General features: G+C 37.4%; 2 protein-coding genes across 2 annotated transcripts in view; one reads left to right on the forward strand and one right to left on the reverse strand.

Moving 5' to 3' along the window:
• The first annotated feature begins 242 nt into the window (after window positions 1-242).
• PNO1 (partner of NOB1 homolog) lies at window positions 243-8,667 on the forward strand. The gene is made up of 7 exons (XM_039852649.1): window positions 243-507; window positions 740-889; window positions 2,970-3,053; window positions 3,235-3,295; window positions 3,533-3,650; window positions 6,999-7,069; window positions 7,730-8,667. Exons 1-7 carry the CDS (start codon window positions 301-303, stop codon window positions 7,795-7,797), a joined length of 759 nt encoding a protein of 252 aa, XP_039708583.1. The 5' UTR covers window positions 243-300; the 3' UTR covers window positions 7,798-8,667.
• A 3,600-nt stretch (window positions 8,668-12,267) lies between these two features.
• PPP3R1 (protein phosphatase 3 regulatory subunit B, alpha) overlaps window positions 12,268-18,941 on the reverse strand; it is a 57,156-nt gene continuing 50,482 nt past the window's right edge. Inside the window, exons 5-6 of the mRNA XM_039852650.1 lie at window positions 18,753-18,937; window positions 12,268-14,161 (exon numbers count right to left, since the gene is read on the reverse strand). Of these exons, the coding sequence (XP_039708584.1) occupies window positions 14,114-14,161; window positions 18,753-18,937 (233 nt within the window). The 3' untranslated portion in view covers window positions 12,268-14,113. The remainder of the gene's footprint in view (window positions 14,162-18,752; window positions 18,938-18,941) is intronic.

Consider the following 18,941-nt stretch of genomic DNA (forward strand, 5'->3'; position numbering starts at 1 on the left):
CTTTATCACATATACAGACCAGATATTACAAAATGATTTAGCTGTGAGTAGGAGGGCCAGAGAGAGACCACAAGAATAAGGCATATTTTAGGACAGCCCTCCTCCTCCCCCCCGCGCCCCCGCGCCCCAACAAACAAACACAAAATCCTGCTTGAGGTCCCCTGAGTGGGACTACTTAGGGAAGGGGCGGAGCCCTGGGGGCTGGTTGGAGAACGCCGGAGCCTGCGCGGTGCGCCTGCGCGGTGCAACAGCGCACGTGTTAGACCCGGAAGGGCGTGCTAGGCCCGCAGATTCCTCAGGATGGCAACCAACATGGAGGCGCAGAGCGCCGGAGCCGTGGACGGCTTCACCCCGGTCACCCGCAAGGGTGGCCGGCGGGCGAAGAAACGGCAGGCTGAGGAGCTCTCCGCGGCAGGGGAGGACGAGGACGCGGGCCGCATGGATACCCAGGAGGCTCGGCCCGCAAAGAGGCCGGTCTTCCCGCCCCTCTCCCGGGACGGGTTTCTGGTACCGAGGGGACCCCAGGACAGGAAGGGGGCAGGGGCTAGAGGGGAATCAAAGTGGTGATCTCTGGGTGATGAAGCTGCGGGGGTTCTTTTGGGGTGAAGTTCTTAGAGAAGTGACTGATGAATTTTAATTTGTTCACTCGAAGGAGGCTTTTTTGTGGGTCACCTGTCGTTTTACAACTCCGTCCCCATTCCTTCACACACTTCCTGAGTTGCGTGTTCTTCTGTTGTAGGATGGGAAAGAAGAAACAAGGAAAATTTCAGTCCCAGCTAACAGATACACACCATTAAAAGAGAACTGGATGAAGATATTTACTCCCATTGTAGAACATTTGGGACTTCAGATACGCTTTAACTTGAAATCGAGAAATGTAGAAATCAGGGTAAGGAGAGTATCAACCCTTTACAAATATACTAGGGTTTCTCTTACAGGGATGAAAATGCATGAATAGTTTTTCGTTAATGGGACTTATTTTGTTAAATGGTTTTCTTCCAGTTTTATAATTTAAAATTTGGACTTATCAGATGCCTTCACAATCTGCGTTTAACACATATACTAGTTGAATTCATAAGATGAGTCTGAGATGATGCCGAAATACTGGCTATACGCGCACATATTTTTATAATGTTCTGTGTTGAACTGAGAAAAGGCCAAGTAAAGAGGTTGTCATAAACAGAAGTATGTAAATAATGAGCTGAAGTACTTGGCTGCAGTACAGGCACTATAAATTATTTTGAGAAGTATAAATTATATACATATGTGTGTGTGTGTTTGTGTGTTATTCCATGGTGTCAGTCTAGGAGTTAGACAATTGAAGTTAATTGACTTTGGGCCTCTTTTTCTGAGTTCCAATTTTGTATCAGAATTCAAGACCAAAATTAATTAATTATGTCTTCCTCTTTGACGATCATTATACTGTCATCAGGACTGGTATAGACTCATCTGAGGGACCAGAACGATGGAATAAAGCTGAAAGGCACTACTCTAAATAGTTGGTAGTTTAAAATATAGAACTTAACAGTAGAACTCCTTGTCACTTTCATTCAAGTTTTTATGATTTCATGTCAAAACTTCTCATTTCCTTATAGGTTTCCCTTGCTTCATTGCTTTGAATCTTCTATCACTCCTCCACCCTCTATGCTGGAACCAGATTAATTTTCCCAAACCACACCGATTTTATTACGATATCCCGATATATTTAGTGTCTCTGAAGAATAAAAGTTTTTGACCGAACTTACCTTTCAAGTAGGAGTCTCAGTCCCAAGTTCGTCTCACCATCTCTTTGAACATTTTTACATTTATATATTTGGGCGGCTTTCCTCTCTGATGATTGCCCTGTCCTGCCTATATCCCTTGTCTTCCTACCTCAGTTCCATTCATTTTTCAGGGTCTAGCTCGGGTTCTTTCTCCTTTTTGATCACTCCGTTTTGCAGTCATGTCTTCAGTGCCTTCAGTGTCATATGTGTGCAGCATCATTAGTTTATATTCTAACATTTGTTGATACTTCTGTAAGCCAGACACATGGTGATACATTGGCTTGCACTACATCATACTGGTCTTTAGAACAGCTCTGTATGGTAGAGGACATATCCCTATCTTGTGGATGTGAGGAAACAGGATCAAAGGAGTATCTTCGCCAAAGTTGTCAAGCTAATAAGTGAATCTGGTGCTAGTTGGGACCTCTCAGGATCTCCTACTCTGACCTTACATTACAGATGAGAAAACTTAAGAAATAGGGTATCTATGGGACCGGCTCAAGGTCACATATGTAATTGGGACTGGGATCTAGTTTTAAATGTGTCATTACACAACCCTATATGTATGGTTTTAAGTTTGTCAAATATGTGGTCTCCTCAACTAGATTGTGAGTCTTTGGGAGAGCGGAAATGAAAGTTTTGGAATCAGACCTATGTTTGAATCTAACTATTTCTACCTTTTAGTACTTTAATTTCCTCAAATGTAAAACTGTATCACTTAACATTCAGGGTGTCATGAAGCTTAGAGCTGTAGTGTGTAAAACACCTTCGTAGTTCATGTCATTTATAGTGGTAGGTATGAACAGCAGCTATTTCTGTGATTATTGAATTAATTCTTTGAGGACGGGATCCCAGCCTAAAGCATTCTTGGTAGTTAGTACTGGAGTCGATGGTCTGAGGATGGAAGTCCTTTAGAGTGTGAGTGTGATTGTGCTGCGCCAGAGTAATCTTGCTGTTAACCCCAGAGTCAGTTCAGTCATGGAGTGCGCTCAGTCGTTTGACAGTCTTTTGGTGGAACTGTACAGCCCTGGAGCTGGAAAGTTCTGTTTTGCAAATTTAACACAGTACTTGCCTACTGAGTTATAGAGAATAAACTGGAGAAGGATGGTGGTGTAGGAATTATAGTAAGATAGGTCATCTCCAGTTTTCTGTTAGCATATTGTCTTTTTTTATCCTCACCTGTAATTTGTGCCTTTTTTAAAACAGACTTGTAAAGACACCAAGGATGTTACCGCTCTGACAAAAGCAGCTGATTTTGTGAAAGCCTTTATTCTCGGGTTTCAGGTAGAGGTGAGTGATTTCATGACATATAAAATGGGGACTTGAAAAATAATGTGAACATTTCCATGGATTTGGGCTTTTTTTTTTTTAATTTGAGTTTTCCAATTCTACGATTTGTGAATTTTAGGTTAACACTCATTCTTAGTTATCTAAATGGAAAGGCTTCACAGCATTTATTTTTATATTGTAGGATGCACTTGCCCTCATTAGGTTGGATGACCTCTTCTTAGAGTCTTTTGAAATCACAGATGGTGAGCATATGATGGTCTTTTATTATGAAATACTGGACTTTTGTATTGCTGACTTTGTATTCTGTGTGACTCTCAGCTCTCTAATAGCATCAGTTGAGCTGTATTAATAGCAGCTTTTTAAAAAGTGTATAATTTGTGTCTTTTAGCAGAGAAAGTTCAACTAAGATTAAACTTTATGTGGAAGTGGGTGGTGCACTGGAATGGCTTGCCTCTTGAGGTCTTGCTTTTCTCATTTAGTGAAGCCGCTAAAGGGAGACCACCTGTCGAGGGCAATAGGAAGAATCGCTGGCAAAGGAGGAAAAACCAAATTTACCATAGAGAATGTGACACGGACGCGGATAGTTTTGGCTGATGTGTAAGTATGTGATCTTGAGAAAATTACTTTTCTAATTTATATTTGATCTTTTGCTGGTTTCATAACGTCATAAGGATTGTATTTTATGCATAATGTTGCCACTAAATCTTTGTCAGTATTCGGTTCTGGATGAACAGATAGTTACCAACTTTGAAAGCAGATTAGTTGAGAAAATTTTAGAAATTATAGCTTTTTTTCTCAGCAATGAAAGAAATGTTTAGAATCACTAGTAAAGGAAATTACATCACAGTTCAAGATTTAAATAGTATCTCGGGAATCTTTTAAATCGGGAGAACAAGGAGTAGGTGTTTTAAATGCCATTGTGAAAATAAATAAATGCCATTGTGAGGATTTCCTTTTTAAAAAAAATATGTAATTATATATTTATATATAAAGGTCTTTCATAAAAGGAAGGTGAGTAGTGCACATTGGGTGAACACTAGAGAGCAGTTACATGTGAACATAAATAAGATGATACAGGCTTAAAATAAGGGTGCGGAAAGTCAAGCCGGGATTACCTCTCTGTGAGGTTGAAGCTGCCCTGTTGCCAGGTTGGGATTACTGGCAGATGGCTCAGAGATTATATAATGCCAACAAAGTTGAGAAACGAAGCAGTTGACTGAGAGGAGGAGGGATCTACCTGCTACTGAATCCAGAAATAATTTTATTTGAAATTGCCTCATCTTTATTCTAAACTGAGGGGCTCACCATTATTTAGAATCTAAATTTTAGACTTTTTTTATACTTTAAGGATAACTGTAATACTACTTTGGTGGACCCTGTTACCTAAAGACAGATGTATTATTATTTTAATTTTTTATGAATTGAGTCTAGAGTTGGGACTATAGAGCCAGAGGAAAAGCTTTTTTGAACTAGAAATTTCAAAATTTTTGAAATGTATACCACATTTTAAAATATATATAGCCCTAATTTGGAAATCAAAAAATGTAACTGATTTGCTAATCAAATTATAGGTAGTACATCATATTTTTATAAGTGTATTTATAAGTGTTAACTTAAAATTACTAGTTGAACTAATTTTTTTAACGAGTTTTCTGCAGTATGATTTATATACAACAAAATTCACCTATTTTAAGTATACAGTTCAGTGAGTTTTTGGCAAAAGTTCTGTAATCTTATAATCCCACCTCATTCACACAGTTCTATTACCCCAAAAGTTTCTTGTGCTCTTTGCAACCCCACCTGTTCCCAGGCAATCACTGATCTTCTTTCTGTCACTATGCTTTTGCCTTTTCTAGAAATTCATAGTATGGCTTCTTTTAGGTAGCACGTTGTTTTGAGTTTCTCCATCTTGTTGGGTGTATCAGTAATTCTTTTTTATTGCCGAGTGCCAGATCATTGTATGAATATATTGCATTTTGTTTATCCATTCACAGATTGATGGACATTTGGGTTGTTTTCCGTTTGGGGCTATTATGAACAATGTTGTTATTGAATTACATTTTATCATCTTTTGTGGTTTTTTTTTTTACAAATTGAATTACTACTTGAATTTGAAGAAATGTACTGTCTTGTAATTTTTATAAATAAGCTAATTGGAAATCCACAAGTTCAACAATTTATATGAATTATGTTATAGCCGTAAGATGGACTGTTATGCAACTATAAGTGTTGTTCTTGATGAGCAGCAAATAACTTCGCACAATACAGTATATTGTGAGCAAGATATAAAGCTAAAAGCTATTTGTTCCAGGTGCACTCAGTACATCAGCTGGGAGTTAGTGTTGGTCTACGTGTCTGGGGCCTGCGTTCCATTGCAGCTACTGCCCCATTACTGTGGTGGTTTCAGGAAAACTGATGCTTTATGTAGTCTTGCGGTGTCTGTTACCTCATCTTTCATGTTCTATTTTAAAGAATTTTATTTTTATCCAAGTTAGACATGCATAGACTTTAAAAAGACAACAATTTCTATTGCCTACCTCCATTTCCCCACTTTCAGAGAAACCAATTTCAACCCTCTTAGCTAATTTTTAAAAATTATTTATCTCCACTTTTTCAAGTATCTTATTTACATATCAGCTTCTTTTTTATTTTCAGCTTCCCTGTTGACTTTTTACCATGAAAGATGAAGATTTAGCTTTTTTTCACCCCTCCCCCTGCTTCCACCCATACACCCCAGCGCTAGCATCACCACCTCAGCTCCACCGCAGATCATCAAGCTTTAGATTCTCACAGGAGCACTGGTCCCTGGTAACAAAAAGTTTGGGGACCACTGACTTAGGGTAATTGGCCAGGCTCTTTATTCAGGGAAGCCCTGATGTCAATATCTTTAGTCTTTCTTACTGAGCAGGTCAGTTTCCCAGAAAAGTATTCTCCAGGGTCTTTGCTGCCAAACTCTTGGAGCCCAGTTATAGAAGACAGCTGGAGGTCCCAGCATTCAGTGTGCACATGTTTGCTAGACATTGCCCTTGTTTTTAACATGGTATTCCTTCAGCTGTGTCTGGTACCCCTGGTCCAGACACTGTGTTTTTCACCTTCCCCAGTAAACTACTTCCCCTTACCCCAATAATTTTGCCAGAGTTACAGAGCAGTGTTTGCCTGTTTGCACTGAATGGGGAAGCAAATTGGGGGATCATCTTGAACAGACTTTAACTGATTATCTTGGCTTTAAGCCTCACTTTTACCCCGATTTCATAAGTACCTGTGTGCATGTGGGGAGACGGTTCTGCTTGATGTTCCTGCTGCCCGTTTCAGTATCTTATTGATGGCTTACTGAGATTTTGGAAGATGGGCTTAAAACAGCAAAATTCACTCTTGTTTGAGCCATTCAGCAAAGACTGCAGATTGAAAGGGTCTGGATGATCCTCAGTGAGTACTGAAGAAATTTAGGTAATTTTTAGGAAGTTTTGTAGTTGAAATCCAAACTTTTAATTAAGTACCCCTTGCTTTCCTGGGTACTCAAGTAATCCCAGCTCTGCCAGTGCATAATCTTGGCCAGGCTTCTTGGTTTCCTTTAAACGTCATTTCTCATCTGTAAAATGGCAATAACATCTGCCTAATAATGTTCTTGTGAGGATTAAATGAGAACACATGTATAAAGCCCTAACACACAGAAAGCACTCACTGCATGGTAGCCATTATTAACCAAGAATCTTAACGTCTTAGTTGGGTTTTTTTTATGTCTCTTCTAATAATTTTTTATTGGGCTATAATTCACACCATAAAATTCTGCCTTTCAAAGTTCTTAGCATATTTACAGAGTTGTGCAACCATCACCACTACCTTTATTTATGAGTCTTTATCATGATTTTTCAGAGTTTCTGGATTACAGAACTCAGTTTAAGGAACACTTTTTGTTGCTAACTTGTTTCACTTTTTCTCTTGCAGGAAAGTTCACATCCTTGGCTCTTTCCAAAACATCAAGATGGCGAGAACTGCCATCTGCAACCTCATCCTGGGTAATAACAGTTTCTTTGGTGTTTTCTCTGGAAAGAATAGAATAGGGAATCAAGGAACTGAAACCAAATTTGCAAGTCAGTTTAGGGTAATGTTAAAGATAGCAGGTAGAAACTCTTGGGGGTTGGCAAACGTGGGCCTAATAGAAAAATGTAGGCATCTTTTGCTTGGATTCCATCTGTCTGCCTGCTAATGAACAGAAAGGGTTTATTGGCTTATATTGCTTAAATCTTGGCTGCCTTCCCCCGATGAGGTGCACAGAAAAGCCATTCCAGAATAGCAGTAACACCATGTTTTAGATTCAACAAAAAGGAAACTGCCGATCAGTGTCAGTCAACAAGGTCAGCAACTCTTGATAAGCGTTACAGGAGTGTAGCAGTTTGCTCAGAAAACCCTTAGGATTCTCCCTTGGTGCCCAAGTCTGATTGACTAGCTTCTTCTCGAAATATTTTTATGACTTGGTAGTTTTGGCTCTTAAGATTTAAAAAAAATTTTTTTTGGAGAACATTTGGGTATGGTTTCCTTTTTAGGTCTTTTGTTGATTTTAAGATAAGTAGAAAATGTCCCTGTCCTTTTTAGAGTTTTGTAGACTGTTTTCCATGTAGCTTCTATATATGTGAGTATATTTCTGTAGATAAGCTTTTTTCCCCCCCTCTCTACAGGAAATCCTCCATCAAAGGTTTATGGCAATATTCGAGCCGTGGCTAGCAGAGCAGCAGATCGATTCTAATTTCAAATCAGAGACTTTTTATCTTGCCTTCGGACTAGAGAAAAAGACTTTATCTACAAGTGGTAACAAGAAACCGTGTGAAAAAACTGTCACTTAAGCCTCAGTCCCTTCTTCAGTTCTCAGCCAGAAGTATAAACAGAAAAGTTTGATAGTATTCACACTCAATAGCTTTTAGGATAATTTTAATGTCAGAATTTAGTACCATTATATTTAAACATTAATTATAATTTATCATTTCGTACATTTTAAATCACATGTAGCAGATTTGCAGTTTCTAATTCTCTCATTTGGAGAGAAACTTATCGTTTAAACAGTTGTCTATGAATTTTTAAGTTTTTTGCTTTATAAATTTATAAACATTTCTTCTCTGTGAGTTGTAATTAAAGTACTGTCTCAGAAAACCTCTCCAAATCATGACCCTTAACACCGGGTGGTGTATGACTGTTTCAGAATCAGGTCATAAGCAGCAGTTTGGCTGCGCTGTGTGAACTAAAAGGCCCAATATTTGTACCTGTTTTGCAGTTTGTAAAATTAAAGACCTGTATCACGAGGTTGACATGAAGAAAGAGTGTTATTTTTCATTTAAGTATGTAATGAAAGTAGACCTTTCCAATGTTGGGTATATTTCTTCTAGGTATTAAAAGTGAAATGTGGTAAAATGTTTTTACTCCTACGAAAACTACTATGTTCTCCAAATGTAATGGATTGTTTTAACTAGTGTCTGCCTATTTAAATATTATGATTCTGTTTATGCATTTTTTTAAATGGAATGATACCACATTCACTTGTACATCTCTAAAACCGTTGACGAAAACTTTTAACTTTACTGATGGGAGTATTAAAAAGTTCATGTAAGGACTAGAAAAAGTATTCTATTAAGCTTCTATTTCTTTTATATCAGTTACATGTGCCACTGCCTCAAACTGGTTTGTACTTTGTATAGAATTGGAGATACATACTACAGTGGCAATTCAATAGGAAACTGCTGGGAGCATTTCCCACTCAAAACATTTTTTTTGTCCTTTGGCAGCACAGCAGTGTGTAGAGTATGGTGTATGATGGTATCAAATCTTTTCATATCTTTTTGGAAAAAAGGGATTTGTTGAGATTTTTCTCATCCTGGAGTCTACACAGGCTTCAGAAAGTACTGTTCACCCGGCGATTTGCACAGGAAGTTTATCAAAATTGCAAATACTTAGGGTGTACTTTTCTGGGGAATGGGGCCTACAGCTTTAATCAGGTTTTCAAGAAGCTTGGACTGAAATGAACCATTGCCAGGTAAACAAATGGGGTCGATTTTTAAGGAAAGCATAATTTTGACTGGGAAAAATGGGTTTTCTGTGTAAAGCAAAGTCATGTTTTGGTATTGTTTGAATTGACTTACTTTTAAAGATTTCTTATGTAGTTAGAACTCTCAGTAATATAAGAGGGTAAATATATTTTTCTAGCACTTGCAAAAATTTGGGATGCTGAACTTTGACGTACCACCTTGAGTTTTGTGCCCCTCCCTAATCAAGCAACTCTCCTCTCCGGGGGAGCAGGACTCCTTAGTGTTTCAAAAGGGAGACAAAATGTTAGAGGAAATTCAGCTAATTCTTGATGGGAATGATGAAAGAATAGAGGTAATAAATCTGACTGTATCACAGTGATAGCTGATCTTAAAAACCTGGGTTAAATCATTTCTTAAAAGCCACCTCTAAGGCCTGGACACAATCTAATACCTCAAACCTTAGCCATACCTATAGCATTTGTCATGCTATACTGTAATTACTTTATCTGCCTCTCACCCTAAAGCCTCTGGTCTTTGGATACTCAGTATCTAGCAGTGTCTGACATGTAACAGTATACATATTTATTGGCTGGGGAATGGGCCTGAGGAGTATTTTCTTATTCCGTGGCTGATAAGGGAGGAGACCTAGGTGTTTCTTAGTCATTCCGGAAGATTTGGGCTCCAAACCCTCATGCTACCTAGAACTATAATGGTATAAAAGGAAACTCATGTTCACTGAGCATCTGGGAAGGGACCTAATTTTACTGATTTCAGAGTCATGTTAAGACTGGGACAGCATGCTTAATGTTAGATTACTGAAAGTATACAGTGACAATGTACATAGCCATCCTACAACTTGCAAAATGCTCATATTGTGCAAATGTTACTTACTTGGTCAAAGAAACCAGTAAATCTTTAGGTTTCATAGAGTTGAAAATAAGGACTTGCTAATAGCTTTGAAAGGTTTATAAGCCCAAAGGAAATGAAAGGTTGAAGTGGTAATGGGCTTTAAATGTTAGCTAACAATGAGATTTTTGAGCGTGTGGGAATTTTTGAGGATTAAAGATTATTTCAAGACACATGAGTTGGGACAGTAAGTCCTAGAAACTATCCAGAAAAAGTGATTATTTTTCACCATCTTGTCTATTAAATTGTGGTGAATACACAAAACTTACCATTTTAACAATTTTTAAGTGTACAGTTCAGTGGCATTAAGCATATTCATATTGTTGTGCTATCACCACCACCATCCATCTCTAGAATTTTATCTTCCCCCAACTGAAACACTACCGATTACATGCTAACATCCCATTTTCTACTCCTCGGCCTTGGCAACCATCATGTCACTTACAATCTGACAGCTACAGGAACTCACATAAGTAGCATCATATAGTATTTGTTCTTTTGTAACTAGCTCATTCCGCTTAGCATGTCTTCAAGGTTCATCCATGTTGTAGCATGTGTCAAAACTGCCTTTTAAGGCTGAGGAATATTCCATTGTATGTGTACACCACATTCTGATTATCCATTCACCTGTCATAGACATTTGGGTTGCTTCTACCTTTTGGCTGTTGTTAAGTAATGATGCTTTGAACATGGGTATACAAATAGCTGTGTTAAGTTCCTGCTTTTTACTTTTCAGTATGTGTACCCAAAAGTGAAATAGCTGGATCATATGGTAATTGTGTTTAATTTCTTTAGGAATCACTTTATCATTTTCCAGTGACTGATAATCCCACCAGCAATGCACCAGGGTTCCAATTTCTCCATGTCCTTGCCAACAGTTTTTCTCTTGGTAACAGCAATGCTAATGAGTATGAAGTGGTGTCTCGTGGATTTGACTTGAATCTCCATGACTAGTAATGTTGAGTATCTTTTCATGTGCTATTGGCTATTTGTCTTTCTTCTTTGGATAAATGACTGTCAAGTCCTGTGTCCATTTTTTAATCAGGTTGTTGTTGAGTTGTAACAGTTCTCTATATATTGTGGATAGCAATCTCTTATAAATGATTTACAAATATTTTCTCCCATTCTATGGGTTGCCATTTCACTCTGTAGAGTCTTCTTTTCTATTCTTAAGCTCACTAGAACTAGGTTTTTTAAAAAAAGGTTTAGGCCTAACTAACCCTATACTCCTAAGATAATCTAAGGAGTCAGAGGATCCATGCATAGTAGCTCATCAGTAGTGCATACCTGACAATATGGGTGTTCTGGTTATAAAAGACACCCAACAGCTTGTAACTCATCTGGGCCAGGTATGCCTCACAAGTATCTCACGTGCTTAAATTACAATGGTAGGCATGTAGTAGGAACTCTACAAAGTTTTTGAAAGTCTCAAAAAAGCAATTTTTCCCTTTTTTTGAAGAGTAACAAAGTACTAATAGAATTTATTACACGAAGGGCTAGGCAGAATTCTAGACAACCAAAGCTACCAGTACCAGTGAACAAGGTACAAGTCCCTGCCCTTGTGGAACTTCCATTTTATTTCAATAACTGGGAAAGACAAATATATAAATAAATTATGTAAGAAGAGGTTAAGCACTATGGAAGAAAAAAACAGATAAAGGAAACCCTGATTTCTCTGTATGTTTAAAACAGGTGGCCAGGACAGTTCTTGTTGAGCCAGGACATACCTGAACAAAGACATGGAGGCATTAGCTGTAGGAGATAGTTGGTAGGGGATGAGTACCAATGCCTACAGTGGAAGCAAGCCACCAGCTCTAGGAATCACAAGGCAGCTAAGGAGGCTAGAAGCAGAGGAACTACGTAGTAAAAGAATGATAGGGTTTTTTAAGTCATAATGACTTGTGTTTTTACCCAGTGATAATACAGATTTGCTTTTACTTATGGCTTATCGTCAAAAATCAAACACCAATTTATCAGTTTTTAAAAATCCAAAAGAATGGATAAGACTAATGGCTGTGGAAACCTACCAAGGACCACTGTGAATACACTTGAGTTGCAAATATTTTATTTTCTTATTCATACAGTATGAAGTTTTCTAAAGATCCCACAACATGACATTTCATGCAGAAGAAAAACTAAACATTCAACATAAACCACCCCTCCTCCACCCACCCACCACACTAAAAAAAAAAAAAAAGGAAAGAAAAAAAACCTCATTCCCCAGTAAGGAAATAACGTTTGCACTATTTTTTCTGTAACGCCAGCCAAGATATGCACAAGCAAGAGAAATAGAAAGCATTTGCTAAAATATCTGTAACAAATACTTATGTACAAAAAATTCACAAAAGACTAGTTCCCCCTTGAAGCAGAGCACATGGCAGTTGACACTGGAACAGATCAAACCACTGGCTAGGATTATAAGCCACGTACTGATCCAGAGGAAGAAAGTTACATGTAGTGGAGATTTTCAGTTTGAACATTAACATTTCCAAAGTTTGGCAACATTATCTTTTAAAATTATGCAAATTATGTAAACAAGAGGTACATTTTAAATCGATCTACATGCAAAACTCCATGTCATGCAAGGACACCAAGCACCGAGATTTTTCTCTCACAGACAGAGCCCATGATGTGCAGCACTCAGCTGAAGGAACAGCGATGGCAGGCAGGTGTGCCCAGTTTAAGATTCATTCACCTTGATTCCACCTGCCCTTTTCCACTCATGATTACAAAACCAGTTTTCAATGAAAATCTATATATGGAAAGTCTACTGTCCCAGAAAGCTAACCAAAATGTTCTCTTCCAGCCAACAGTACCTTTGCAGAAAAGGGAAGGAACAATAGCAAGTGGTGGAACATGATACACTACTTTTATATCACACGAATTTAAATTATCCATTACAAATATGGGCAAATCAAAAAAGCAAACCATCATGCACTCTCTCTATGCCATGTGGTAAAGAAATTTACGAGGTATAAATTTGGATAAAATTTTGCTCTTCTGTGACGTACAAATTAGTAGGAATTCTCTCATTTTAAGTCACAAATATATGTGGGTGTTTAGATACATACATGCATATTAAATATCACCCTTTTTTTAGATTAGCTGCAAGTCTTTTGAAACACAGAAGGTAAATTTATGGTTCAAACATAGGTTTAATGACAAATTATTTATCTACGTAATAAAACAAATGGATATCCTATGCAGTTACATGATTATTTCAGGTACTCTTAAGTAATGTCTAACATAATTTATAATTGCCTCACATAGCTTCTGGCTTTCATGTATAAAATCACAACTGAAACTTACATTTACTCAGGGACATTTAATAAATGTAATGGCTCCTAGTTATGAAGTAACAGAATGAAGCAGCTGTAAGCTCTGTGCAGGTACTATATGAACACAAGAACAAGCTCTTGGCAGTAGCACTGAACTATACTTTCTCCTCAAGCAGAGATGTAGTAAAAGCTGCTCAGCAATGAGACATAGTCCCTGGAAATATATTCATAGGTATAAATAAAGTTACAAACTCCTTTGTTACAAAAATGTAATTAAGGTAAATAATAGGACGTTAACAAATGCTTTGTCGATCTCTCAAAGGAGAAAGCACAGGAAAAGGAAAGTAGCTGGCCTAACACCCGGCTCAAATTGTACAATCTTCTACCTATATATAAAACTGTGTGAAATAAAAGTAAGGATGTTTTATGTTCTGCTTGGCACTTTTGTACTCTATCTTTTGTTTTTGAATCAAGTATATTAAATTAAAGCCAACCTACTACACATATAGAAAGCTACATATATCTATATATAAATATTTACATATGTATATATAGATACTTTCTTGTTATAAAAGATGAAGAAAAATAAATTAAAAAGCCAACCCCTTCCCTTTCTTCACCACATTGATATGCTCTTTTCATGTTGCTGTCCTTCAGACTTTAAAGTGCTACACTGAGTTATTGAGAGAATAAGAGTTCAATAACACTTAGTTGGCTTCATGAGGCTCATGTTGGAAAATGTGGCTTCACAGAGAAAAATACTTCCATTTAAATACACAGAGAGCATTGCTGGACGTCTTGAGCAGATCTTCAGAGATGGAGAAGAAAGCAAAAGTGTTGGGTGGTACTCTTTAAAAAAGAGTCACACATCTACCACCATCTTTTTGTGGATATCTAGGCCACCTACAACCTGAAACAGAAGGGAACAAATCAAGCTTAGCCATGTTGAAGAAACTTTTTTTAGTCTAAACATCTTATCAAAACTGCAATTTAATAACATGATTTTAATCACTTTCAGAAGCTCTGTTGTTGTTACTGCTGTCTGTTTTTAGCTTGCATTGCCTCTGGTGAGAATTTTCATGGCTTCTTTCTTCCAAGATAATAGGCATTTTATTGTGTTCTAGCATAAAGACTGGCAATTTTATTCCATAAATGGCCAGACTTAGGGCTCTGTAAACTACATAGAATTTCTCTTGCACTTTTTTCCTTTTTTTAACACTTCGTTAAAAGCTGTAGCCCAGGCGGATATGCAACGGACCATACGTTGGGATTTGGCCGCTTGGTTGCTCACCCTACCTCGGTGGTCTCCTAATAAATGATAACTAGATGTTACCATAAAAATTGACCTCGAAAACCAAACATGGGTTTCATTTCAGTCTATTCTAGAAGGTATTAAAAAGCACCAAATGAATAAAATTTTCTGCACATTATTTCCCCATGGAATCAAATACATAGAGTTGTTATAGACATCTCAGTGAATACTGACATGGTAATCTAAAAGTTTAACTGCCTGTATTGTTATTTGGGGGATATTAAGTATAACCTATATAAAGAAAGTGCCTAAGTTCCCAGCTTGATGAATTTTCACAGAGTAAACACCCAAGTAACAGCACCCAGACCACTACCAAGATTCTCCCTCCTCTTGCCCCACCACGCAGACAGAAGTAGCCACTATCATGACTAACACTTTGAGTTAGTTTGGTCTATTTTTATTCATTTTATAAATAAAATCTCTTCCATGTTTGGCTTGTTTCACTCAACATTCTGTTTCTGAGATTAATCCATGTTGTGTATAATTGAATCTGTATTACTTTTAAATTCAAAATTATTGCTTAAAAAATTATTTGAAAAATAAAATTTAAATAGCCAATCGGTTCTACAATTTCTGTTATGAAAATAGCAGTTTGCTGCCCTGCACTTATTCTGTTTCCTTTTACCTGGAGGCAGGCAATCATTTAGAATTTTTAACTGATTTTCATTATTTAGCTTCAGGTCTTCAAATAACATTCCTACGTTGCCTTTTCTTGGATTTAAAGTTACAGACCTTATCTAATGACTTGTTAGCACAAAAAATGAAGCTTTAGCTCTTTCTTACACACCTCTCCTACCTCCTACTCCATATACTTCACATCCTTCACCCCTCCAATAGTTATATCTTTATTTTGATTAGAGAGAAACTCAGCTTTTATGATACTATAAAATACTATTTACAGCAGAACTGAATCATAAACTATGATTACTTTTGTTCTGCTACAATTAATAATTATCTGATCTTGTCCTTTGCTGGGTGTTCTATGCATTTATCATTAATTTAACCCCTAACTTCTGTTCTAAATACATTCAATATATTATGTAATTCTGTCAATTTTATTGTCTTTAAATCACTCCTTGAGATTTCCAAGCTGTTCCAATCTAGGCCTGTCATCTCTGGATCTCCCTTCACCATTTCCTGGAGATTTCCTCCTCTCTGATGTTGGACCCTCTGCTTCCTGTATCCCACATTATCTTTGTTTTGATTTATAACATTACTGCAATGGAAGCACATCCTCCAGTAGTTTCCCAAAAAGAAACGCCTTGCATACCTGACAATGTCTTTATTCTTCCATTTCGTTTGAGTTTGTACAGAATTCTAGTTTGGAAATAACTGTCCCTTAGAATGTAAAGGCAATGCTCCACTGTCTTCTAGTTTCCACTCTGCTACTGAGAAATTCACTGGTACTATGATTCTTGAGTCTTTGTGTGAAGTCCCTCCCCCACCCTGTACCCCAGCTCTTTGGAAGTTTATAGAACCATCTCTTTGTTTCCACTGTTTTAAAATTTCATGACAATGTGCCTAGGTCCAGATTATTTTTATATACTATGCTGGGTACTTAGTAAGTCCTTTCAGTCAGGAAACTCATTACTTTTGGTTATCTTTGATTCATTTTGATTTCCTTCTATTTTCTTTCTGAAACACCTAGCATTAGGTGTTAGATCTCCTACAATGGGTCTCTAAAATTATATTTCTGAGGATAACAACAGATTTTTGTTTTACTTTTGAAGTTTTTACTGGCTTGCAAAACCTGTTTTTCCAAGCTTCTTTTGGGGCTTGGCTTCATCTTTATATTCCATATGAGAGGTTTTCCTCTAATGCCTGGTGATCCTTACCTCTCTGCTTCTGTGGAAGGGGCACTGGACCCTCCATGTACATGGTGGAACTACTGACTGTGGGCTACACTTCCCTTGCTTTGGGAAGATCTGATTTCCCAAAAAGGGCTTTTCCCATCTCTAGGCTGGGGGGTATAAGTCTAGTTGCCAGGGAGTCTAGTCTGGTCATGAAGAAGGCTGGAGATACCAAAATGCAAATATGCTTATCTTCACTAATTTTACCACACACACACAACACATCTCCCCGTTTCCCAGCCTACAGACTCTATATCTCACCCTCTCCAATCTCTCACTACAGGGCAAGAGAGTCTGAACAGAGTTAAAGAAGGAGATCTACTGTTCTGATTGCTTCTTAAACAGACTTTAAACAATTTTCCTGTTTTAAGCCTCACCTTCATCCCCTCTTTCAGTTATCTTGTGCCACCAATTTCTGAGCCTTTCTGCATTATAAACCAGGTTGTTTCTCGGCTTTCCAAGCTTATAGCTTAAAATTCATTTTTTCTCCTATCTGCTAAATCAGTTCACTGACTTTAAGTTGCCAAATCTAGTTGCTATCCTCTCTGCTGTTCACTTTGTCCTTGCGGGTTCATAACCTTTCCTTCTTAATCCATTCGATTTCACTGGAGTTTTGAGAGAAAGCAAAAATAAGTTCGTCCTCGATCCACTAACTTTACTCGTCACTAAAAATTTATAAATTTTATTTGCATGCTAAGTATTCTGAAAAAATTTAAGTAGATATATAGTATAGTATGCGATTTAAAAAAAAGAAACAGCTTTCTCATCTCTTTCACTGTTATAGCTTGAGAATCAGAATAAAAAAGAATTCAATGAAGCCAAAATTATGGGCGTGGTCAGTGTACAGAAAGGTTGGTTTAAAACACAAAATAAACATTTTTTCTCCATTCCTGGACTATGCCCCCTGAAAAATACAAATAAAGGTAATTTATAAAAAATACTGGAAAATGAACTCAAAGCTTATCTTACGTTTTCAGTGTAAGTAACATTGTTTCTATAATTAAAGATATATTTTAATGTCCTTCTACTACAGGTGGATTTATATGTAATTTCAGGTTACATTTTATATTTACTAAATGCATTTATATACAACCCTTCCTTATCACTCCAGCCAAGAGGTTTCCATTTTTGTTTTGTTCCCTTAAAGTTTAGGATTTCTTTTTTTTTTCCCTTCTTTTGAAAACTGGCTGCTCTCTATGATGCCACTACGAGCCTGGTCTCGTATCCTAACTCAATTGGAGGCTGGTCTATGGGAGTCCTTCAGTGATCTCTGGCAAGTCAATGAGAAATGGAAGGGATAATAACAAAACAAACACCTGTAGCAGTACCACCTGGCCACAGTTTAGTTTCCAGTTTCAAGCCTAACTTTCTTCCAAAAAGACCTGGCTTGTTCTTTAAACTAGACCACCACCCTAACTGTTCCAAACAAATGCAAAGATAGTATCCGTTGAGATAAAAGATGATACTTAAAGGATAATGTGAATTTCTACATAAAGCAAAATTAGCTACTTGGGTCCTTACATAACTCATACCAAAGTCATTTGTTTTTCCTTGTGTGGTCTAAATAAATGAAAAGGGGAGGAAGAAAATCTTCCTATAGAAGCGTCCAGTCACAACTGAAGAATTTTAAAACTTTTTGTTACCTTTGCCTCTCCTCTGGATTCGCTATCATCTCTAGCTTGCAGTTAAAACTCTTTACAACACAGCAAAAAGCTAACATCTTTGTTTTAAGGTCCAAAGTAGAGAAGAAAAGCTGAGTGGATATGTTCCTATTTGGAAGCAGTGTGTGCTGGCAACTCCTTGGATCTACTGAAGAAAGGCTGTAAACTGGCAGCTAGGCTGTTGCTTCAGTTCCTGCCTGTAGTTTTCTAGGGCTCCCCATAACTATAGTCCCCAGCTTTACAGAGCCCTTGGCCCAAAACACAAAATCTACCCACCAATAGCCTGGAAAAGAAGTGAGGCGGAAATCACCAGTTACATTGCCTCGCCGCTAAGTTTAAAATGGACAGGAACTCCCTTTCCGTCCTCATGAAGCCAAGCCTCTGGATTTCTAGATGAAACTCACGAACACGTTATTTCTCGCAAAAATATTTTTAAACATATTTTTAAACGAACCTTAAGAGTACAACCTAGTTGTAAATTTGGGGGACTACCAACAAAAAGTAAAAGTTACTAGGTACCATTCTTGTGGTATTTTATCAGACAATCACTTAGTATTAATTCTTGAGAATCAATTGTTATTTATTAACAGTGACAACAAAAAATGTAAGAAATACTCAATTAGGTAGTTTTTAAAGTTTTTTAAAACATAAATGAAGAACCAGCTCTTTTGTACTTACAGCACAGAATTCTTCAAAGGATATTCTTCCATCTCCATCCTTATCTGCATTTATTATGGTTTTGTCTACAATTTGCTGTAACTGTGTATCTTTCAGATTGTTCCCCACCATCATCTTCAGCACCTGGAAGAGTTCCCCATTGGAAATATAGCCATCTTTATCCATGTCATAGATACGGAAAGCAACTAA

This window comes from Pteropus medius, unplaced genomic scaffold (genome assembly GCF_902729225.1).
Source record: "Pteropus medius unplaced genomic scaffold, Ma_sr-lr_union100, whole genome shotgun sequence".
NCBI lineage: Eukaryota > Metazoa > Chordata > Mammalia > Chiroptera > Pteropodidae > Pteropus > Pteropus medius.

Bases quoted from the DNA above. Each gene is read 5' to 3' on its own strand.
- PNO1 (XM_039852649.1), top strand. From the start codon at position 301: ATGGCAACCAACATGGAGGCGCAGAGCGCCGGAGCCGTGGACGGCTTC. The intron at 890-2,969 runs GTAAGGAGAGTA...TTTTTAAAACAG, and splicing joins CGAGAAATGTAGAAATCAGG to ACTTGTAAAGACACCAAGGA. The intron at 3,296-3,532 runs GTGAGCATATGA...TTTCTCATTTAG, and splicing joins GTCTTTTGAAATCACAGATG to TGAAGCCGCTAAAGGGAGAC.